The sequence below is a fragment of the Columba livia genome, chromosome 3 (assembly GCF_036013475.1).
Source record: "Columba livia isolate bColLiv1 breed racing homer chromosome 3, bColLiv1.pat.W.v2, whole genome shotgun sequence".
NCBI classification, from domain to species: domain Eukaryota; kingdom Metazoa; phylum Chordata; class Aves; order Columbiformes; family Columbidae; genus Columba; species Columba livia.
In genome coordinates, this window is record NC_088604.1 from 4,620,597 (window position 1) to 4,645,796 (window position 25,200).

A 25,200-nucleotide genomic window follows, 5' to 3' on the forward strand; every position below is an offset into this window, starting at 1 on the left:
CAGAGCTGGGTGTGGGACAATGCAGGGGATGCTGAATGAGGAGAAATAATTGTAATGGAGAATTTTTCCTCGATGCAATGATCCTGTTAACAAAGGTACTCACTGCTACATACATACATCAACCTGTTAACTAACCCATGGGCTCCTTGGAAAATCCTTTTCAGACCATTTTCAATGAATTCTCACTGAAGGATACATAACCCCATGTGGGTTATCTACCCATCCATCCAACCCTGATGGATGCTGGGTGAGGAGGAGGTGAGGAGGCTTCAGGCATCCTAGCCAGTTATTTCTACGTTGGCAGCTCTGCTCTGATGTTATTAATCTTCACAGAATCTTCCAGATTTTCTCTGGGGCACCCCACATCTTGAGATAAGTGCTCTCAAAGGTCACTGATGGGCATTGAATTTGGTATGTGGGTCCCTGAAAGCTGAGGCTCAGCCATGGTTCAGGAGGTTGGTCCTAAGATGATGTGCCCATGCTGAATCAAAAAACTTACTTAATAAGGGATGTGGAAAGAAATACCTCACTGGGACATCTGGGATATTTTTAGGAGAAATGTCCTGTGTAAATTACAATAATAACATTATCAGCTTTTTAAGTCTGTTACAAACATGAGCATATGGTGCCGCAGCATGATATTGCTCCTTGGTTAAGGTCTCTGGGCAATTCTGGAATTGGCTAAAAACCAGAGATGTTGTTTCCTTTTTGTTCACTTTTGAAATGCTTAAACCCTTTTTTTTTGGAACAAAACAAAGTGTTGGCTTGCTCCACCTCCAGATTTCTTTTGGCTTTTTTTCTCAAATGGAAGTGCTTGACACAAACGTTATTGGAAACATCACTGAAAGGATGATTAAACTTTTTATTTACCCCAAATACGTTTTTCAGTAGACACAACTTTTATGGAGATGGGTCATCCTGCCGGCTTTGCATAAGCTACTCATGTGTGAGTTGTTAGGAGATCCTGAGGCCCAACCTCACATTACTGCTGTGTCAGAAGCAGGCTTAAAGTTTCCATAGTTCTTAAAAAAATAATTTGATTACACTTATTGTCTCTGCTAAATTCCTGAAGCATGATCTCACTTCCATTACACTCTGTGGGTTTCTGTAATTGCTTTGTACATGAGAAAAAAACAGGCCTTTTAGAATGTTTGTTTCCAATATTAAAATATGGAAAATAAATAAACAAAAATATTTTTTGCAGCCTTATTGCTCAGAGCTAAAGGAGAATCTTAGGTGAAAGGCCTAAAGAACGGAGTTAATTTGTCTGAGAGGACTGGTTGTACAGGCATGAGTCTTTTCTTCCAGCGAGATAAAACTTACTTACCCTGTATCAGTTGTTTCAGAAGATCAGTTGACCAGATACAGGCTGCTTTGTGGAGTGAAATGAAATGCCAGTTCTCAGCAGAGAGATGGCCTTTCTAATGGACACAAAGAGAAAAATCACAGAATCACAGAATGTCAGGGGTTGGAAGGGACCTCGAACGCTCATCCAGTCCACTCCCCCCGCCAGAGCATGAACACCCAGATGAAGTTACATGAGAAGGTGTCCAGGCAAGTTTGAATATCTGCAGAGAAGGAGACTCCACAACCCCCCTGGGCAGCCTGTTCCAGGCTCTGGCACCCTCACTGAGAAGAAGTTTCTTCTCATATTTAAATGGAACGTCTTGTGTTCAAGTTTGAACCCACTTGCCCTTGTCCTACCATTGGTTGTCACCAAGAAGAGCCTGGCTCCATCCTCATGACACTCATCTTTTACATATTGATAACCATCAATGAGGTCATTCCTCAGTCTCCTCTTCTCCAAGCTCCAGAGCCCCAGCTCCCTCAGCCTTTCCTCACACGGGAGATGCTCCACTCCCTTCAGCATCTTTGTTGCCCTGCGCTGGACTCTCTCCAGCAGTTCCCTGTCCTTCTGGAACTGATGGGCGCAGAACTGGAGACAATATTCCAGGTGTGGTCTCACCAGGGCAGAGTAGAGATGCAGGAGAACCTCTCTGACCTAGTGACCACCCCTTTCTAATCCAGCCCAGGTACTATTGGCCTTCCTGGCCACAAGGGCCCAGTGCTGGCTCATGGTCATCCTGCTGTCCACCAGGACCTCCAGGTCTCTTTTCCCTACACTGCTCTCTAATGGGTCATTCCTCAACTTATACTGGAACCTGGGGTTGTTCCTGCCCAGATGCAAGACTCTACACTTGCCCAAAAATCAACTTTCTCCTGGCAGATGAGCTCCCGTCCTTCTGGCATGGCACCAGAGGGACCAGAGAACACAGCAGTTACAGAAATAAGATGATGAAATGCCCTTAAAATCACGTCAGGGATGGTCTTCCGACTACGCGACCTCTTCAGGAGGAATTTCATGCCTTCACCTTCCATCTCTGCAAATATCGATCTGCTGCACGCAAGAATCAGTATTTATTAGCCCAAATCTCTCTTTAATATATATATATATATATACGTATATATATATATATATATAAATATATGTGTGTATATATTTATATTTACATCTTCACTCCTTTCTGCAGTGTCCCCATTATACCATATTTCTGGATACCTCCTGTAACAGTCCCTGGTAGAGGACAACAAAATGTCTCATCTCAGGTTCTCCCATTTCCAGAGGTGTGTCTCACTGTGTTGTTGATTGTGCTGTCTACAAGTTTTGATTTCCCTGTGATATATGTTAGTCCAATTGATGTTAAATAGCATGGAGTTGCTTGTTATTTGTAAGTCGGGCTATTGGATCCATTTGTTTTAGTTTCAGCCCGTCCTAATATCCACAGGCAAAATTCACCATCACTGCAAAGCTGATAAAAGACTAAGTTGCTCCTCCTTCATGTTCACTCAAGGAGCCCTGAACTAGAAGTTACTGGGAATATCCTTAAGAAGACCTGTATTTATGATTCACAGCCCAAACACCCGGGAAAAGCTGTAATAAGACAGAAAACTGATGAGCCTTATAAAGGTTTTATACAACCAAACCCTGGAGCCTTATAACTACATTTTGTGAAGAGTCACCTTAATTCAATGTTTACTAATGACGTCCTTCATCTGTGTTGCCTGTATCTCTTCCTGTCCTGTACAGAAACAATGATAATGTACTCGGCAGCAAAACAAAACAACCAGAAGTACTATGTCACTGTAGTCTTGATTATTCCCAAGACCATGTTTTGATCAGTTTTTAGGTGTATTTGTGGGAAACGACAACAAAATATTACTGTTTCGCAACTGTTGCTCTTTGCACCCTATTGACGTTAATTCTGCAAGTCAAAGGATTGTGGAGAATTCAGCCCCTGATTCCCACACTCATGTGGAGGGTATAAATGACTTACAATGTTTTGAACTGTCATGCTCTGTGGCTGGATGAAACTTCAGAGATGAGAAACTTTTATCCTAGTCCTGACTTTGGACAAGACTGTACCGAGTTACATCTTAGAGGTCCCTGTCTTCACTGTGTGAGGGAGCTGAACCCCTTTATGAGGTCTATAGAGCATATTGATCAAGTTTCATGTCCCCTCAGGATTTAATTGTGACAAATTTTCTCTGAAGAATACAAACATCCTTAATTAGCTGATTGCACTGTAGAGCCTGCAAAATTAAGCAAAAAAAAACCCCAGCAAAACAACCCCAAAAACCTGACAAAATATATCTATCAAAGAAAGGATAGTATCAGAGCTTGTTTCTCTTAATTTCCAAAGACTGACTCAACACCTTTGACTCCTCATTTGCTCTGACAGAAGGAAGGCCACCATAACCATACCACCCATAAAAGAGTATTGTCTAAAAACCATGTGAACTCTTTCTCAAAGACTTTAAATTAGCATCTTCACGTCATTCTTTCTCCTCAAAAGTTCACCTTGTGGCTACCAAAATACATGATGTAGTTCATTTTGAGCTCTGTGTGATGATTTGGCGCAGATTGGCTTGACTGATACATGGATCAGATCACAGTTACCTTTGGGAGAAGGTGTCACTGAAGAACACGGCTCAGGCACATGATTACTAATTAATCAGACATGAGAAAAACCTCATGGAATCAGTTTCTATTTAATTATGGAAGCCTCATTTGGCATAGGAGCATATGCTGCTAACTCAATCGAGTGCTTTCAACTGACATCAAATAGTAATTATCAGAAAGAATCGAGTTTTTTGATTATTCATACTAATTTATTGAACACTTAAAATTAATGAACCTCAGTTATTTTAAATTTGCTCAGTTGCATTGGGAGAAAAGGAGGGAGGTAGGGAAGGATGGTTCTCGCAATTTAAAAGTACAGAGACTTGTTTAAAGATAAAATAAGTAAATTACAATATGGCATGAAATCCCATCTGTGGGTTGATACACACATAGGAAAGTTCCTGGCACGTTCTGGAGCTGAGGAAAGTTATGAAAATGGCTTCATTTGTACAATTCTATTGCCAAAAAAAGCTTCTGATGACATTTTAGGGTCACCATAAGGCGTTGGGCAGTGGATTTATGTTTGTCAGAGTGTTTCTATTTTAACCTATGGTTGTTCCAGTCTGGTGACTCAAAGGAAATGCCTTCATGAAGAAGAGGAGCCTTTTAGTTGGGTCTGAAACAGTTTTCTCTTGCTCCTCTTAGTTTGATTTGCATTATCCTGGCCCTTCTCCTTCTGACAGTATATTGGCACAAAGGTTACAACTGTGATAATTGCTTCTGACCTCTTTTCACGGTGGAGAACACAGAGTCCCTGTCTTCAGTCTGTAAAGTCTGACTAATTAAAGCATCTCTTTCAGATAGCAGATTTTTTGGGAAAAAAAGAAAAAGAAGTCAAAACCAAACTACAAAACAAAAGCTGTAATTTGCTGTTTGAGCCAGTTAATACATTATGCATTCAATGGTGTAGTATCGCTTGTCTTAGTGAAACTACTGTGGATTTATAGTGGGATAAATGAGATTTGTGTTCCAGCCTAGAATTTCTGATTGTTGAGTGTTTTTTTTTTAGCTGTTTCTAATGAGTTGTCTTGAGACCCTGTGTATCTGTAAATTAAAACGTTTGTTTAATCCTTGCTCAAAATAAAAAAAAAAAGACAAAAATGCTTAGAAAACATGTATAGTTGTTCTTAATTTTTTGTTTTGTTTTTTCAGATGCTGTCAGAAAATCACACGTAGCAATTGATTTACTGTGATTTTGTTGTTGTTAATTTGTAACGTCTTGCTGTAACTCCCTGTAATTCTCTGTATTCAGTCACAGGAGCTGAATTAATTCAGGTCACACTGAAAGAGAAGGAAAAAGTGGCTTTACCTACCCCAGGTGCGTAACATTCTGTGTCTGAAATGCTTGGTCTGGGAGTCACACAATTTCTTTTTTACTGCTTTTTCAGAAATAGATTGCTACTTTTCACTACAGTATTTTGCACATCTATCAACCCCACATGAGTTCTTGGCATGCATTTAAGCATTTCGTTGAGCCGTATCTACCTTTGCTTGAGATAAATGTGCGATTCCACAGTATAAAAGACTATAAACTTTTGCTAAAATATACCATAGTGGATCAGGAAGGTCATCGAGAATGTAAGACTGCAGAGTGTTTTAGTGCTCCATAGTGATTTTAATGTAATAGTCTGACATTATTGCACAGTTACATATTGAATCAGACAGAAAAATGATGATGAGATGAGATGAGATGATGATGATGAGGGGATGAGATGAGATGGTGGAGAACTACACAGTTTGGTCTTAGTTTCATAGCTGTCTTGCTGTGTATTAACAATAATCATTTACGTGGCAATAGAGTTTAGAGACCTTTTTGCAGAGTGTTTCCCCCTGAACAAACAAGTAATAGAAAGATAGACCCAGCCTTAAGGAACTCCACCTGGGTTTAATTTCTCTGTGTCTTCCTGTGCTGGCAACAGAAGGTTTTTCTGCTCCACAGTGTTGCTGAGCTGGGTTTAGTCCCCCCAGATTTAGGTATGAGCTTGCTTCTGTGGTTTCAATACTGAATGAAACCCTTCTCAAGTAAAAAAAATGCCAGAATTTCCTTTACAGTATTAGGACAAAGTAGGTGCTTGCGGAGGCCTCCAGAGGGAGGCCCTGCCTGCTTTAGTTTAGGACTTACACAACTTAGTGTACAGGGTCTTCTTCCTCTTGCTAGGGCAAAACAAAGGTGATTAATTTATAAAGAGTTGCTCATTATCTGTCTCAAATACATGTGCTAGTTAAGCACCTACATTTTGTGAACTTAACTTCTCATAATATTTTCCTGATGATTAAGTTCAGGAATTTCCTTTTGAATTGAACTGAAAAATCTTTGGGTGATGAGCAGGAGATGCCACGTGTCTCAGTCAAGTTGTTTTCCCAAGGCAGGTCTTAATTACCCCTTGCAATGGGAAGATTCCTCCTTTTCTGAGGGCTAACAAGCTTGTGGGAGTTGATAATTCATCTTTTAAAATCTTTCATATTTTGGGAAAGTAAAAAATTTCCATACCCCGGGAATTTAATCTGCTTTCTAGAGCACTGGAGAAGAAAAAAGGCATGAGAAAAGTTGACACTTTCTGGTAGGGTTAGTTACCATTTTGATCATCTAGTTTTGCCACCAAGTGCAGGTAACTGTCTTTAATTTTCATTTGTGCATCTTAATTTTGTGTTCAAAGTACTCAGAGCTTTCGATGGCATAAATAAAAATAATGAAGCAGTTGCTTGTGAAGCATATTCACAATGCATAACATAAGCTACGTATGACAAACCTTAAGGTTTGCTTTGCTTTTGATGAGTCCCAAAGAATTTAAATCTTGTTTTTTTTTTTCAGTTATCTCCCTGCCCTTTAACTCTGGAAACACGGTCCTGGGAGAGATACTTCTTTTCCCCATTGAGCAGCTTCCTTTAAGCATGGAAGATAACAAAGAACAGTTAGTGTTGCTTCATCAGTGACAAAAGAAGGATGTTAATGCCACAGATGCTTGAGTATCAAATAAATGATAATTCTCTCAGCTACTGAAAATGAATGTTCTGTCTCTGTGTGTCCTGTTTTCTAGTTCCTTCTGATGCTGTTTTGAAGTGGTCGCACCCAGAGACATGGAATGATGTGGAAAAAGGCTGGGGTGGATACAACGGCAGTGTCCCAGGCCCTGGGGAAGATGTCATCATCTTACCTAGTAAGGAAGGAAGGAAAGTTCTTTAATTTCTATAGGGGCTCTGGGGTCTGTCTACAATAGGATGTGTATTTATATTGCAACATGGGCTCCTTGGCACCAGTGTCCGTTCTAGCAGGGCACCACATGTGCTCCTTGTCACTATGAAATCTCAGCTAGAGTAGAAAAGTGTAATTTTCGCAAGAGAATAACTATTCTTTTCCATTTACATATGCACACAGATATGCTCATACTGAGATTTAAACTAAAGCATATGCAAGGACTTTATTTCAGGAGCGAGACCCAGAACCACAGCTCACAAAGAACTCGTATCTTGACCCACCTCTCTGTGTTTTGTGCAGGGACCACACTTTACATTTCAACAATTACACCACCTTCCACTTTATTGTCCTTTTGCAGTTCCCACTATCAGTGATGATCTCTCAAGCCATTTTCCATGGATGCTTCCTAGACAATTTAGCCTATGCTAGTATTTCAACCTCAGACTTGACTTATATTTAAATCCTGTATCAGCTTGCAAACTTATTGCATGAACAATTTTCTCAATTCTGGCAAAAAACCTTTGACAAATTGCAATGAAATCTGGAGCAAAAAACTTGTGATAGCCATTTTGTATCATAGCTGACTCTGCTCTGATCTGGAGGTCCCTCTAGATTTAATTATTGTATGACACTATGAATTCTGTGTGGTATTCATACTGACATACTGACATACTTTGGGACTTCTCTATCTTGTGTCATTGACAGAAGCGTATATATCTATAATTTCAGGTTAAATAAAAAATTATCTTCAAACTTCAAAGGATATTTAAACTTTGGTTTCCAGATAAATGTGGAAAAAAATCCATATTGTTTGAAATAATGCATTTCTTCACTTTTTTGGGGGAACTTACATAGAATTGAAGAATAGGTGATTACAATTTTCTAGTTAGATCCCTCTTTCCAGTCAAACAAGCACCATGTGGTTTCTTTTTTTTTTTTTTCAATTCTACCATCTCACTAGATATAATGCATAAATGTGGTTAAGTGTTTGTAAATTCAGAGGCCACAAAAGGCACAGAAATGTCCCTCTAGGGGTTTGCTTATGTCCTGTAGGTCTTGTGTCCTATGTACTTCTAAGGTGATAGTGAGGATATATGTTTAAGTATTTTAACCCTTTACTCATCATTACAGTTAGTGGAGCTAGAAGAGTTACTGAGCTGACTCAATCATAGAATCACAGGGTGGTTTGGGTTGGAAGGGACTTTAAAGATCATCTAGTTCCACTTGCCTTGCCACGGACAGGGAGACCTTCTACTAGACCAGGTTGCTCAAATGTAGGTATCTAATGTGAGTTGAGTTCTTCACCAATGGGATTATGTAGAGCTCCAGGGCTCAAGTCATATATAAAGGTATTTACTGTTGTTTGAAGTATTCCAGAAACATCCTGCCTAGCTGGGTGAAACTGTACATGGTCACAGGTCATATTGAGGTGCGTAAATGACCTTACAACCCTTGAGGTTGTAAAGAGGTATGTAATTACAGCGCTGGACACACGGGGGATAACTCCACCCAGGACGTATGTAAATTTTCAGTAGCTGTGAGCTTGGTTAAATGCAGTAGTGTTACATATTCATGAAAGTTCTAGGAATGCCTATACATATTCATAACCTGTCCCCGGGAAGGCGGTTCTTATTGCAATGAGTTCTGGGAGACCATTTCCATAGTCTGCACCTCCGGCTTCTCCTGGTTGCAGCTGCACAGTGATCATGAACCCAGGTCCTCTTCTCTGAACATGCACCTTTGGTGCTGTGTGATGAGTTGATTGGGACTCAGACTGCTGAGTTGGTTAGAACTGGCGTATCTCCTATCCTGTGCCCAAGTTTCTGCTCTCTAGTTCACCCAAGGATACACCCAAGGATTATTATCTTTGCAAGGCATCAGCAAACTCCTGTTTCTCATACAATAAGTTACACAAAGCTCAGCAAGGCTAGGCAATAGTGATGTGGGTTAAGGGTTAGCTCTCTAAGTGTTAACTCCTTAGTTCTTTAAGTGTTGATTAGTTAATTGTTAATTCCTCGTATCAATATTTGCCAGTTCTGTGTGAAGTCTCAAATATCAAAGACCATTTCAGATAGTACTAAATATTTGAATGAATATACCATAGTGGGAGCTTAGACACGTAACTCCCACCAGACAGCTCAGTTCAGGTACCATAAATTGAGGCCTGAACCTCATTCCTCCAGAGTATTTTCAGGAACACCTGAGCTACGAAACTTTCTTGCAGTTAATGTGTGTCCTCTGAATCATGCTGTGAAGACCTACATCTGTTTTCCTTGTTAGTATAAGCAACACAACATGTAAAGCTCTTGCCAGTTGGAACCTGCACCAGAACAGGGGATTGACCCCAACCTCCACAGCCCAAGTGCAGCACCCAACACAATGGACTTGCTTTTCTCTTCCAACAACATTACCCCAATTGTGCCACTGGTACTTCATGTCGAAGATCTGTCTGTTTGCCGTTCATAAACACAGAAATTGTCCTTTCTGTCCTATACTCCTTGTTTCCTACTCCACTCTCAGCTCCATTATATCTGACCCCTTATGAAGACATTAAACAATGGGCTATTTCTCATGCCCTTTTTTGTCTTTTGGAGCCTCTTGCCATGCTTAGATTTTTCATGCCACTGTGTATTTTGTCCTTCATAGCTGTTTGAGAACAAGGCCAGAGATAACACCAGATCACCTGCCTCAGCTTCTTGTGTATCACATTATAATCAGTTCACCAATGTCAGCTCGTGGTTGTCAAAAGACCAGATCATTCCAGTTTTCAAAATCATGCGTCAGATGCAGATATGAAGAGGCACAAGGATGCCACCGGTAGCTAAGGCTTCTGCACTCACAGGGATTTAATTGTGTAGACCATGATCAGATGGTCACAGGAGGTAAATCATAATTTACACAGAAGCAGAAAGTTAAAAAATTAAGTAAATAGAAAAGTTCGGCTGAGGATTTGGAGTTCTGTTGTTTAGATTAGGAGAGTGGAAGCTGGAGACTTGTGATGTTTCTTTGGTGCTTTGCAAACTCACCTATGAATAAAATTCCTCTGTGCTTCCTGCAAAGATGAATGTAATCCTCTCAATGAAAGAACTCATTTTAGCTTCCACAGGAGATCCTGTCTGTGGCCTTTGTCATATACCACAAGGCCCTTCATGACTAAGCTGTGCCTGAAGAGTTGCACATTGCTGCCCACAGTCCAGCCCAACTGATCTAGTCCTAGGACTGGAAACAAAACCGCTGCATCAGCATGCTTATATACCAGGACTAATTATCTCTCTTGAGAGGCAAAGCTCATTAGTTTAGGCCTGGCGCTGTGCAGCATGACCACACAGTCTTTGGGGTTCAAGACCAACGTTTCAGGAATTTAGAGCAGTGCTAGTTTGGCCAATTAAACTGGGGGATGTCTGCAGGGTGTGAATCTCTCTAGTGTACTGGTACCTACTGTTTGGGAGACAGCAGGATAAGGATTGGACTGTTAGACATAATCTGTGTTTTACTATGGATAGGAATGTTCTCCACCTATAAGGAACTGAGGGTCAAGAAAAATAAAGCTTGCTCAAAACCAGAATGCAAGTCAGTAAGCAGCAGACATTGGAAGTGGTGGATTCACCATCCCTGGAGGGGTTTAAAAGACGGATAGACGAGGTCTTTAGGGACATGGTTTAGTGCTAACATGGGATTAATGGCCGGACTTTATGATCTTGAGTGTGTCTTCCAACCAAAACAATTCTACGATTCTATTCTATGAGACCCTGGAGTTCCCAGTTCCGAATCACCATGTTTAGCTGCTTAGAGCAGAGGGATCCACAGTGTAGTATAAAACCATCTCTGCTCTTCAGAGGAGCATTACGGAACAGCAAAACCACAACAAAATACTTAATGGGTGAAAAGGAAAGATGCAAATGATAAGTGAAAATGAACTGCCTGCTAGGACCAGTGCAGAGCCATACTCCGTGACTGTCTTCTTCTCATCAGCAATAAAAATCTCTTAGCTCCTATCAGTGTAGCAGATGTGTGTTTATTTGGTGAGCAGAAACTATTCTCCTCGCCAGTGCCTTTCTGGAATTATATTTCAATTTTAGCCTGAGAGTATGAGCACAAACAATCTATCACCCACTCAATTTGGAGAGACAACTACTCTACTTCATGCCTGCTTTTTCTGATCATACTCAACTTTCTTTTTACTCAACTGATCATACTGAACTTTCTTTTTACTTTCCCTCTTTGTTCTTGCTGGCTTGAAGGTGTTGAAACACTCATTGATTGTGGGTGTCAATAAAGTGCGGGATGTCAAACTGGAGTCATTCATCATTGGTACGATAAGAGCACTGGATGGGTTGCTCAAATGGTGACACCTACATTTAATTATAATAGGTAATATGAATTTTAAGTCCATTTTTTCATACCTTGCTTTGCTGCCCCAAGTGTATATATGAGTTTTCAGTTGCAAGTAAGTCAACCCCCTGCTTGAGTCCAAAATATAAAATAATCAATTTCTAGATTTATATTTAACCATAGCATTTTATGGATGTTTCTTTTTCTATTTCCACTGGCTTGTGCACGTCCTGCTAAAATCAGAATGGCTCTAGATGGCTTCAGAAAAGTGAGTTTGTTCTCATGAGAACAACAATTCTGCAAACCACCCAAGCTTTGCGCTGCTGTTCACGTCAAAATAAGTATTTGCCATTCACTCCTGGCAAGATGCACCTGTGACCCACTCTCCACTGTCTTTTGGTTACTTTAATTCTCTTCCGGGAGCCATCCGTAATGATTTTCGGGTTGAAAGCCAAGCAATGGACTTACTTTTGGTATGCTGTGCACTACTGGGCAACTGATTTCAGCTCCCAAAGAACAGTTTTAGACTGTTATAAAGACAAATAATAGACAATGTTCATTTCTAGAGTGAAGAAGTACAAGAAAGACATTGATCCAGGCCTGACACTGTGTTGAAATCTCTGAACGAACATGGATTCTTGGAGTCCACCACAGAGACAGGACATTGCCTAAACTTAGCTAATAAAGCCTTCAATTTGCTTATTTAATAAAATAAGCAGAATTGTATCACTAAGGCTACCTCACGGGCTGGACTCAGGGAAGTCTGAAAAGCAAGAAAACACCTTTATTAGCAAATCATTCGTATTAAAAACCAGGTTTGTGTTGCTGCTTGGTGTTTGCTTGACATTTAGTGGATGCTTTTTGGAAGGCTTGGGGTTGTGTAGTGAGTCATTCAATTTTTTTGCTCTATTTTGAAAGCACTGATGAGACTTGAGTTGTTCATTTGTACAAGGATGAATTTCACTTGTACCAGAGGTGAGTCCCTCATGTCCAAGTAGCTTTTAGTGTTGGTGTGTTACAGGTCCCCTGTGTTTTGTTTTGTTTTGTTTTGTTTTGTTTTGTTTTGTTTTGTTTTTACAGTGGTAGGATTCACTCTGTTATTCATTTTCTGATTTTGATTTTCTTTGAACTTCTTTTTGAGGAGATGAATGCTTGAGTGCTGTATCTCATATAATAGCTCTTCTGTTGCACCTGATTTCCACTCAATAGCATGATATGGCGTTTTATATAGCGATGCAGTTGATCAAAGGCATTTTGTGTCATTGCTGGAGTCATTAGCAACTTCTCAGTATTGCACATCTGAATATTAAGACTGTAGCATACCTGTGAGCTTTTGTCTGAAGACAGTATATGTATAATGAGAAGTATGCCTGTGTGCAGGGTCTATCAATGGTTTGCTAGAACTGGTTGTTTGTGGTTATATGAATTTCTAAATGAGAGAAAAGCAACTCCAGTTTGCCTTTCTCTGAAGGTAAATCCCTTGAGCTCAGTGACCTGAAGTTTATCATTTTAACTCCTTAGTCACAGAATCACAGAATCACAGAATGTCAGGGATTGGAATGGACCTCAAAAGATCATCCAGTCCAATCCCCCCGCTGGAGCAGGAACACCCAGATGAGGTTACACAGGAAGGTGTCCAGGCGGGTTGGAATGTCTGCAGAGAAGGAGACTCCACAACTTCCCTGGGCAACCTGGGCCAGGCTCTGTTATCCTTACTGAGAAGAGGTTTCTTCTCAAATTTAAGTGGAACTTCTTGTGTTCCAGTTTGAACCCATTGCCCCTTGTCCTACCGCTGGTTGTCACCGAGAAGAGCCTGGCTCCATCCTCCTGACACTCAGCCTTTATATATTTGTAAACATTAATAAGGTCACCCCTCAGTCTCCTCTTCTCCAAACTAAAGAGCCCCAGCTCCCTCAGCCTTTCCTCATCAGGGAGATGCTCCACTCATTATCTTCCCTTACTACATAAATGAGTGTATTCTCCTCCAGTGTGGAAGGACTTTTTATTTGTTTTTTTTTTCCTCAAAGGAGTGTTCTGTTGTTTCTACAGAGCAACATTTCACCCACTGAGGACCTCACACCCAAAGCATCACACCCCAGAGCATTGTTCTTTTAACTGAGGAAAGCACAGGTTTGCAGAGATATCTCTGGATGGGGGAATTTCTCATTCATGTGTCTCAAGGTTCACAGACTTGATGCTACAGTTACAGAGAAGTCATAATTTCCTTTATAAAACCTTTTTTTTCTTTTTAGAAAGATGTGCAACTCAGCAAAAAGATCTGTTCTAGACTGAAACTTGACATATAAATGGTATGCCTAGGAGCATTTATTCTTTTTCTTGTAAATATGTTTCAATCTGTGTTTGATTAATATGCTTATGGCCTTTGTCGAATGCAGCTTTTGACACATTCTTGAGCTGTGATTTCACAAACTCGATTCCCCTTCTGTCTGAGCGATATTGTTTTAACAACATCTCTTCTCTTCTCTTCTCTTCTCTTCTCTTCTCTTCTCTTCTCTTCTCTTCTCTTCTCTTCTCTTCTCTTCTCTTCTCTTCTCTTCTCTTCTCTTCTCTTCTCTTCTCTTCTCTTCTCTTCTCTTCTCTTCTCTTCTCTTCTCGCCTCTCCTCTCCTCTCCTCTCCTCTCCTCTCCTCTCCTCTCCTCTCCGCTCCTCTCCGCTCCTCTCCGCTCCTCGCTCCTCGCTCCTTCTTTCTCATCCCGTCCCATCCCGTCCCGTCCTGTTTCACCTCTTCATCTCGTCTCTTCATCTCTTTTCTTCGTCTCTTCTCTCTGTTTCATGTCCTCACATACTGTGCCTTCACTACTCAGCTCTGCAGGGCATAGGACTATACCTGCCCTGCAAAGAGATTATAGACAGGAATTTATTCATGCCGGTTAGAATGTATCAAGTATTAACAGTATGAGATTTAAGAAAAAAAAAAAAAAAGATTGCATTTTCTCTGTAGAGAATTATTGCTTCTGAATGCTGTGAAAATTTTGCTTGCTTGAAAGGTGCTTCAGCCCAAGGTTGCAGGGAGTTTCTTTTGAGGAAGGGTGTTCAGAGTAACCATGAGTTGCTGCAGTACTTGGCATAGTCCTTGAGAAAAGAGGTCCTGGTCTTTCAGCGTGTCTCTTGCTGATGTCGAGAGAAAGAAGGAAAAAAAATGGGAAAGGAAGAGGTGGGATGATTGAATTACAGGGATAGAGTAGGAACAGTTATGTAGAAGAGACAAACGTCTGCAAGTAGATACAAGACCCTGGACCATGCAGAAGTTTCCTCACCCTTGAAGCTGTGAAACTTTAGGGTTACAAAACCAAAAAGAGTCAAAAACTAGGAAATGGTATTATTAAAGATAGCCCACTCATATATTTTTCAGTCTGCTTCTGAGTGTATTTTATGCAGGTTTTAATTACGTTTCCTGCAAACTGGGCTTGGAAAAATTTTTAAACGTTTGTACTAAATGGCGTGAGTCAGCCCCTAATTACATGTTTTGGGAAAAGGACTTTCACTGTGCTACCTGTTGCATGGTCATTAGTATCTTTATCCAAAGTAGTTGCTAATAGCTATAAGCAGAAGCAAGATTGCAGAAAAGCTGATCCTCTTCCCAAGACACTTCATGGCTTTTCCTATGTTCTACACCAAAACTGTTTAAAGTGGCCCATTCCCACTGCTCAGTCAAAATCCTTTAGAAAACATGTGTCTTCCTTAATCTCTCCTCTTTGTATATCTGTGCACTGCCCTGGGCCTGCTGGCCACACTATTCCTGATACAAGCCAGGATGCTGGTGGCTTTTTTGGACACCTGGGCACACGCCGGCTCATGTTCAGCCACTGTTGAGGAACACCCCCAGGTCCTTTTCCACCAGACACTTTCCAGCCACTCTTCCCTGAGCCTGGAGCACTGCCTGGGGTTGTTGTGACCCAAGTGCAGGACCCAGCTCTTGGCCTTGTTGAACCTCAGACAATTGGCTTCAGCCCAATGATGCAGCTGGTCCAGATCCCTCTGTATGGCCATCCTGCCCTTTGGCGGATCAACACTCCCACCCAACCTGGTGTCATCTGCAAACTTACTGAGGCTGCACTCAATCCCTTCTTCCAGATCATTGATAAAGAGATTAAACAGCACTGGCCCCAATACTGAGCCCCAGGGAACACCACTTGTGAAGTCTGTTTTCCTGCAGATTGTGTTGATGTAAGCAAAACTTTCCTGCTAGTTGGCTGGGAAGAAGTGGGGTTTTGTACACAAAACCTGAGGGAGCAAAACCAAACTGCAGAGAAGGAAAAGCAAGGACAGGATGTCATTGGAGGTGGGCTGTGGCTTGTGGCTTCAGCTTGTCACTCTGGTCACTGCTGTTGACAAGGTGGGGACTTGCAGGCTCTCAGTGGTGTGGAGCACCTATTTAACACTGTTGGATTTTTTCACTTCCATCAGTCTTGTTCTCTTCAATTTCATGAAGGAAATATGCTATCTGGACACAACTTAGCTTAGTCCCATTTCATTGCATCGTATGATCAAGATTTACTTTCATTAATAAAGCCGGATTCACCCAGAGAGGCTAACAAGTCTCTGACTTGCTGCCCTTCTTAATGCTTCAAGCAACATTTGATGAGACTTAAGCTTGCAACAATATCATTCTAAATGTGGTATTATTCATTTGTCAGCTTACAACCATGCCATAGAGCCTCATTTCTAGAGGAGGCCCTGGTTGTGGATGCTTCACAAACACACAAGCCCTGCTCCAGTAGCTCTTAGCAAAAACAATCTAAATAAAGCAAAAACATAATGTTCTTCACCTCCATGACATGATAGACTGCCATCATTCCAAACAACCCTCTGTTTTGTTTCTTAGACCGGACCATCTTGGTGGATACGGCTCTTCCCTCTCTGAGATGTCTCTACATCCTGGGGACCCTGGAGTTCCCCAGCAACTCCAGCAATGTCCTGAGTGCAGCCTGCATTGCGGTGCTGGGGGGTACCCTCAAAGTGGGTAAGTTATCAGCCTGTCTTCTGGTGCCTGGGGTTTGTTTCTGCTCTTGATAGAAAAAGAAGGTGGCATCGTAGTATTATAAACCCGCTAGCCACCTGTCATGGTCCATTTGGTGATGGACTCATGATGGTTCGTTTACCTTGATCTTGAAGTGCAAAATTAAGGCGACCAATATGCCAAGGGGTTATAATTCAATCAAGCAGCGTTACTTTATTGTTTTGCCTGTAAAGCGGTATGCGATAGAGAAAGTGGAGAAAAAGGGAAAGAAAAAGAAAAGGGGGACAGGGGGCTGGTTACCATCATGGGTCCAAAGGTGTCTCTATGGTTCCAGGTCTCAAACAGTGTCCTGCCAGTCCTCTGTTGTCATCTGGAATCCTCTGGTGGGGAGATCTCAACGGTGTCCATTTGGGAGTCTTTTATGCTTCTTCACCTCCCCTCGCTCCCATTGTTTGAGGCCAATCTTCACCTTGGTTTTGCAATAAAAGCTTAACTGCACAGGCTCGAAGAGTCTCTGCTTTGCTTGCCAGAACCAGCCTTGCGTTCAGGGGTTTCTTTCTGGTGGTGACCTCAAGACCCTTGTCGAGCCTCTGCACATGCTCTTCTTCGTTGGTCTTAGTGACAGGGAGGAGGTGGGGGGCAAGTTTGGCTGAAGCAGCAGGTGAAAATCCATCTTCTGGACAGCAGCTCTTGTCCCCGGGTCGGAGAGACCCGTGCAACACAATTCTTCTCCTCAGGCCTCTCTCCAAGTCATTGTCCCTCTGTTCTTGATGGTGATGTTCAGGCAGATAGTGTTCTTTGGACCGACTCCTACACCATTGTAGTCCGTCTGCAATGTGGATCTATACCAAGCACAATGATTACCCACTGGAGCTAATTGCCTGTTCATTTAATAGCAATATATTACAAACACTGCTATCCTCACCCCGCTGAAGTCAGTGGTGAAACTCCCGATATCCTTGTGGCTGAAATTTTATGTCATGTATGTAAAATTCCTCCCTACTTCATGTGGGGTTGATTTATGAGGCAGCTGTTCCTCAGGGCAGGATCTACCTTTGTGTTCAGGTGTTCACTTCTGTCTGTGGGCTTTAGTAAAGCACTTTCTAGGTGATGCAGAAGTATTTAAAGCAAAAATAAATAGGGTTGTAGAGAATCTCCAGAGTGCTTGGCAATCCCCCTGTGCCGTGAAACTGGTACAGCTGGATTCAGCACATTTGTTCCTCTCATCTTTCTGTACCGATGAGCAGGATTTCAGGCAGGTACCACCTTGCCCCTACTTCTAGTGGTTTCAGAGTCTCCAATGTTACTTGGGCTGTTTATTTGCAATGGACAGGATCAGTGTTTTTCCACACAGAAGTAATTACTCACGTAATTCCCTTTAAAAATCAAAGTTCCTAAAGCCAGGCGCTGTATTTACGTACAGGAATCCTTAGGATGCTGGAGATCACATTGCTGATCACTGCTTGACCTTTCTCAAGATTGGTTTCACGAACTTTAAAAAGAGAATTTGTTTGTGCAATCACCTCCTGAGGAAGTCTGCTCCAATATTTGTTTGTTGTTAATCTCAAGGGACTGTACAGTTAATACAGTACTGGCCAAAAGAGTTATTTCACTACCTCATGTTTTTCTTTCAAAAAAGAGTTTTGAAAGCCTAATCTAGGAGGTTAATATATATATATACTTAAAAGGGTCTCAGTCATTTCTTACTTACATTCTTTTGTAGTTTAAATATGGTTTCATATTGGTTTTAAAAAAGAGCCTGTGTTCGTTGCTAAAAACACTTATTAAAAACATCGAGGCAATTTTTTGCTGCACAAACTCCCCTCCAGCACATCTGTGAGTAGTAATGATATTAAAAGCCAAGCAGGTATTTGCAGCTGTCAAATCCTCATCTAGCATTTTCTGGAGAGCTGTCCTTGCTCTAGTTTCATCTGAGAGATGATGGGTGGGTAGAGACTTCACAGGTTTCCCACATCTTACATTGGATTCTATACTTGCTTATAAAAATGGAAGCGCATGTTTTTGTTTTTGTTTTTTAATTCCTCTTTCTCTTCCCATGTGTTTGAGGCCTAAAGGCAACTTCTTGGAGCCCATCTGTCCAACCCTGACTCTTCCACGCCCCAAGGAAGGTTTTGAAGCCCATCTGTCCAATTCTACCACACCCCAAAGAAATCCCAACACGAAATAGATAACAAGACAGTTTAGTGAACAGATTTAATAGATGTGGACATCAACATGCAGCATTGCCCAAGCAAGATCTGAGGTTGACGTTATGTGAGCCAAATCCCCAGGTCTTCTTTATTGTGTAACTTCTCCTTGCCCTGTTTTCAGCACAGAAGTCTTTGTTCACACACCATTGGTTCTAATTCAGTGGCCTGGACCAAAGAATTTCTGACAGAGCCTGAATATTTTGTTCACTTAAACTTCTAGAGAACAACGATAAGTTCTACAAACAAATCTTGTTCTTTGATGCACTTCAGAGCACTTGGCTTCTTCTCTGCAGGGAAAAAAAAAGTCAGATGGTAAAATATGTTGATAAGTACACAGGAACTTAGTGATGATTAGACATATATAACAAAGGGAAAAAAAAAACAAAACAATGTAAAATTGGAACTTAGAAAACATCAACAGGAACCTCATTAATTTTATTAAAGCAATAATTTGCAGGGAAATTGGCATCAAGAAATACAGTAATAGCTGGGAGATCAGAATTCTTGGGACACCTTTGTTCCTGTAGGTTTTGTCATCACTCACCTCTTCAATGTATGATCGCAATCCAGCGCGAATTATGATCAACAGAGTCACTGGGAGATATGAAATGATAAAAGCTTTGTAAAGGACTGCAAGAACTCTGTTAAAGTGTTCAGACAACCCAGAAGTAAAAGTGTGGGTCTATCACCACCTTAATTTCTCTGGGTGCTCCAACCACCTCCAGTGTTGCTGGACCCAGAGAGATTTCCTGATTACTTCTTCTCCAGTTACTTCTTCTTCATTATTTATTCTCTAGCTCCCAGATAAGAAGCCTCTCTCTTTCTCTTAAACTTTAGAAGTCTCTTCTTTGACGAAAATATTTGTGATAGCATTTTAGAAACACTGTTTATTTCTACCTCCTGCGTTGCCATGCTGTAAAAAATAGCTATTTTTCCAGTTTTAGAGGGAGAGTTTGAGGTTCAGAGAGATTAAGTGATTTGCTAAATATCATTAGCACACCTCTGTCAGAAGAAGAAAGGAAATGTTGAGCTTAACATCTCAGAGGTTTTTTTTTCAATTCTCTGCTAGGGTAGTTCCATTCATTTTAACCCATGAGTAAGCACTAAAGCACAGATGATACGTACACAAAGTGCCTTGTTCCACTTCTGAACAAAGGCCTCAGCTCCTGAGAAGTTTGCAGAAAATGCTGAAGCTCACTTTCCACAAATTGATCCATTGAATCCTGAACTCCACTGTACTCAGCTAGTCTTTGCTGGCAGCCTATTTTTGCTTTTTGTAGTAGAGCTCACCAAGTAACTATCCAGACAGGATTTCTCTTTTCACTCTCAAATTTTTACATCCTTTTTGGTTTTTATGGGGGATTTTTTTATTTTATTTATTTTCTTTATTTTTATTTTTTTGCATATCTCATGATGGCTGCCTGTCAGTCATTTCTCTCATTTGAGGCAAGAAGCCTAAGGTCATAATTGGCTCATGGGTTCTTTGTCTGGACATGAAACCCCAGACACCTCTTATCTTGCTTTTCAGTACTAGTAAGAACCCTCATAATGACTTCCCAAAGGATACATCACTGTACTTCATGAAATGGCCATGTGTTAGTGATGATTAATGCTCAGCCTAATAAGAACATTTAGGACACAAGTGAGTTTCACCAGTTAACACTTCTTTTCCATTTTCTCCAGTACCTCCATCTGTCCCGTCCTAACAGATGGGATGAGGGATGAGTTAACTCTGAACGCGACACGCATCCTGACTCAACAGATGAGACCAGGTGTGAGTTAACTCTAGGTTAATTCTGCGTGGTTATGCAAAGTGAATCCTATTCTATGTGTCTTGCTTATTCCTTGGTGTTGAGGTTTTGATTGATGGGTGACAATAAAACCATGGCAAATGTATTGTTAATCCCCTCTCCCCCGCTTCTCACTAAGAACAGACGATCGAGAGGGAAATAAGGACAGAGGGAAGAGAGCTGGAAAATTTTAAAATGTTTTACTAATGGTACCAATAAAAATAAAGTAATACAAAATATACAAAACCAATCTTGAAAGTCCCGGCAACTTCAGAGCCAGCACCCAAGACTCTCAAGGTCCTCTCCTAATGTCAGCCATAAGGAAAAAAGGATGAGATCCTCATAATCTCCCACTTTTATATCAAGTATTCACGTGAATGGGATGGAATACTTCAGTTGGTCAGTTTTTTGGTCACCTGTTTCTTGGTGCCCCTCTCCTGAGATGTGCATCCATCCTTATCAGTCCAGTGACCTTGCATTCCATTGCTATGTTTACCAAAACATGTATCTGGCTTTCAGGAAAGCAGCTAATCTGAAAGCTTTAGCTGACAGGCAAATTCACTAAAAGAGAAACTTGTGTTTAACAAAACCAGGATACTTGGACATTCATCTCTCACTTCTGGTAGCTGCTTTTTATTCTGCTGTCTCTCATCTCTTCCATTCATTTGGCATCACTATCTGTAAGAGACAATCCATGGCATGTTTCCTTGTTCACAGTTGCTTTTACAGGCTTCTTTGCAGGGTGCAGTCTGAAGGAACAGCTCAGGAAGGAGAACCAGCACTAGGTGACCATCCAGCTGTGTCTTGACCATGAATAAAAACTCTTCAGACTTTCAGATGACTATATATCACTGTTTTCAAAATAGCTGAGTGGGCAGAGTCCAAGAAGCCTTGAATTCAGGAAACACAGTGCTGATACTGGAGGTAATCACTGCAAGACACTTAGCAAAGTCTTCTTGCCAATGGGATCTTATCTCAGAGATTTTCTTGCTCTTATACACAACAGCTGTTGCAGCGTGTTATGTGGTAAAGAAAGGAAAGGCTAGAAGGGAGAAAACATCCACTATTCTAGGAAAGAACTGAGTTTTGCTGTGGAAAAAAGAGAAAAACACAACAAAAAACTGTCAGGAGGAACATCTGGAATAAAACTGAGATATGAAAACAATGGAAAATGCTTTTGAAACTCAGCTGCAAACTAGATCCAGGCTGCAGTCCAGAATAAGTGAAAATCTATGTAGAAAGAGCACACCTTTCTCTCTGTTATTTTTATTTTATTTTATTTTATTTTATTTTATTTTATTTTATTTTATTTTATTTTATTTTATTTTATTTTCACATACTAGGGTTTTATCCTCTTCAGCAGTTAGACCTGATAAAGGATTATGAACATTCTTCACTTTCCTAGTTCTTTGCTTCCAAATTACTGCTGACTTTGCTGACCCATCTCTTTGCTTTTTTCCCTTTTGTGTCACCTTACCTTGCTTATTTTCAGTATCTTCACACTGCTTTGGGTCATTGAGAAAATGTTGGATACCACAGAGCTTGTAAGACCAAACCTGTTTTGGTCAATAATCCCATTCTAGTCAGTCAATCTGTAAATTAGTATGTGGCAGGTTTGTGTTGTACTCATGTAGTTTGTGAATCAGAAAGTTTTGAGCTACTAAGTCAAGTGCCTTGGAGAAGCCAATTATATTAAATCAAAGCTATTATCTTTATCAACTAAACCTGTAATCTCATTAGAAAATGATAACAAGGAAGTTTCACAGGACCTTATTTCTATAAAACTAGATTGATTGGCATTAATTATGTAATCCACCTTTAATGATTTATTAATTGCGTTCAGAGTTGGACATTCCATTTTTATTTATTTTTCCCCTAGAATCAGTGTCAAGTTGACAGGCCTGTAATTACCTGGGGCTCCTACTTTTATCTTTGTTTGAAATATTGGCACAATATTCGCTTTCTTCGTGTGCTCTGAAACATCGTAAGTGATCCCAAATGTGCTGAAAAGTCCAGCTTAATAGTGCAATGAGTTTCTGGGCTCAGTTTTCTGTAGCATTTGCATTCAAGTTACTGAAATCCACTGATTTAACTCCACAGAACTATTAAGTGAACTAAGCAAGTATTATTTTTGTTCTAGATACTTAAATCTAACTTTTCCACTCATAGATATCTCCTATATTCATTTATACTATTTACAGTTTCCAGCCACTGAAGCATTTCTGTAAACATTAACTTGCCATTTTAAATTTTTTTTCCTAATGATTTAATATGGTGGTGAGCTACTATGAATAGCTTTATTATAACTTTTCTGTTTCCCACTCTGATTGTATTTTTGTTTTTGTGTGTTTGTTTTCTTCTTCAACAATGCTAACATTAACCTATCAAGATGCTTTTTAAGACTTAAAGTCACAAATTTTAGCTAAATGTAGATGTAATTCACTTTAAGGTGTAACAGCTTCCAGTTCAAGCTTTCAGAATTCACATTTTTCCAGCATTTGTTTGTGATTGCTAAGCCCAGGAGCCTAATTAAAATTTGTTTTAAAATCGAGCTGAGTATAGGATATATCATAGCTATTTCCAACTAACCTAAGTAGAAGAAATAGTAAATGCTTTGCAACCAGCAGTAAAATAATAATACCAATAATAACACCAACAACAATTCATAACGAGAGTTAATAATAATCCTCCACTTTAAGGGAACATCATAATGATTAGGAAAAATTGTGAATAACGTAGTAACATCGATATAAAGTTCTCAAAAAAATTTTGTTGAGTCTTTCTTCGGTCTTCAGTGTAGTTAATGTCCCCAGAAAAGGTATGAACTCACTAATGAGAGATATATTAGATGTGGAGCATGTAAGTTTTGTATTGTTTGTCTTTTACTCATTTAGAAGCTGTACAGAGACTTTAAATATCCATATATATCAGTCAGACATCAGTGGGGAACAATTAATTTATTTACTGATTTCACTTAATTAAAAAAATGCTCTTAAACAGGAATGGCTCTTTAGGATACAAAATCACCTCCCTTTTCCAAACTAGTAATTTTTAAATATTAAAAGAACATGACAGGCTGGCTAATTTTGTACAGATATGTATATATATTTTAGTTCTACATCTGCTGCAGTTTTCTGTTGCATAATTGATTTAATCTCTAATTTTAAAGGAACGCTGAACTCTTTTACTGGACTCGACATACATTTCTCCAGGGCAAAAACTGTCCTACTTTTTTCTCCTTAGTATCTGTTTAGTGCTGGGCCATTTTCTTCTGAAAATATAAACTACTCTCAGTGAAATAAGTGAAATAAGGTTTTACTGACCAGATTTATCACCACAAGTTGAGCAACATCACACACACCAAAACTTCTTGGATATTTTTCTTTTCCCCTGTTCATTTCCCTCTATTGTTCAATTGGTTTGAAAGACCATTTTACCAGTTGTGGATAAAGAACTCATGATTATCTGGTGTTGAGGTTTTGATTGCTGGGTGACAACAAAACTGTGGCAGATGTATTGTTAATTCCCTCTCCCCCCATTATCCCCTTTTCCCCCTCCCTCTTCCCCCCTTCCCACTAAGGACAGACGATCAGGAGGGAAAGAAGGACAGAGAGAAGAGAGCTGGAAAAATTAAAAATGTTTTACTAATGCTACTAATAAAAATAGAGAAAATAATACAAAATATACCAAACCAATCTTGAAAGTCCTGGCAACTGCAGAGCCGGCATCTGAAGTCCTGGACTGGACTCTCCAGCCAATGGAACTGGATTCAGTCTGTCACTGGCCTCGGTTCTCAGGGATGACTCGCAAGGTCCTCTCCTAATGTTGGCCATCAGGAAAAGGGACGAGATCCTCATGATCTCCCACTTTTATATGAACTATCACATGAATGGGATGTTATACTCCGATGGTCATTTTTTTGGTCACTTGCTTCTTGTTGCTCCTCTAGCGAGATGTGCATCCATCCTTATCAATGACCTCGCATTTCATTGCTATGTCTACCCAAAACATGTATCTGGCTTTTCAGAAAAATGCATCTAATACGAAGACTTTAGCTGACAGGCAAATTCACTAAAAGAGAAACATGTTTTTAACAAAACAGGCACACCTGGGAACAGGTGAAATTGTAATGGAGTTGAAAGGCAAAAATGGGTCGAAGAGGAAAAAGCTCAGTCACTTAGACCTCTGAATTTGGATTAATGTACCCCAGTGCCCCTTCCCAGTTCACCATTACAAAAGGTATTGATACCTCTGTAGTTGTTGCTGTTGTCTCTTTATTGCAGGTTCTTTTCAACACCCCCTAGAAAGGGACTTAAAGCTGCTGGTCCTTCTTCGTGCCTCTGAAGACATTTATTGTGATCATCTGAAAGGAATAAATGTCCACCCAGGGAGTATTGGTATGAAACACGAGTTTATCTTTTCATAAGAAACCTATTTTAGGCAATAGGCAAATCTACCGCTGTTGAACCTGTTGCTGTGACGTACAGGGAAACATCTAACAAAGGTATGCACAGTTTTTGAGCTAAATTTTTTAATTTTCACCAGGTTAGTTCCTGGGTTTTCTGTGGAGATTTTGCTTGGGCAAAACTTGACAGAAGCAAGAAACTAAGTGTCAAATCCTGAGGTCTTCATATGAGAAACTGGAGACTTGGTTCTAGATTTGAGATTCTTGAGACTATATTTGAGAGTCTTGGTTCTAGATTTAAGTGTCTTGGTTCTACATTTGAGAT

At 40.3% G+C, this 25,200-nt stretch overlaps 1 protein-coding gene across 2 annotated transcripts in view; it reads left to right on the plus strand.

Annotated features, from left to right (window-relative positions):
- Nucleotides 1-25,200, plus strand: part of PKHD1 (PKHD1 ciliary IPT domain containing fibrocystin/polyductin) — a 278,356-nt gene that overhangs the window by 165,417 nt on the left and 87,739 nt on the right. For both annotated transcript variants that reach the window (XM_065055657.1, XM_065055656.1), the window contains exons 50-53: nt 5,214-5,279; nt 7,000-7,119; nt 16,336-16,473; nt 24,754-24,867. In XM_065055657.1, coding sequence (XP_064911729.1) covers nt 5,214-5,279; nt 7,000-7,119; nt 16,336-16,473; nt 24,754-24,867 — 438 coding nt within the window. The remainder of the gene's footprint in view (nt 1-5,213; nt 5,280-6,999; nt 7,120-16,335; nt 16,474-24,753; nt 24,868-25,200) is intronic.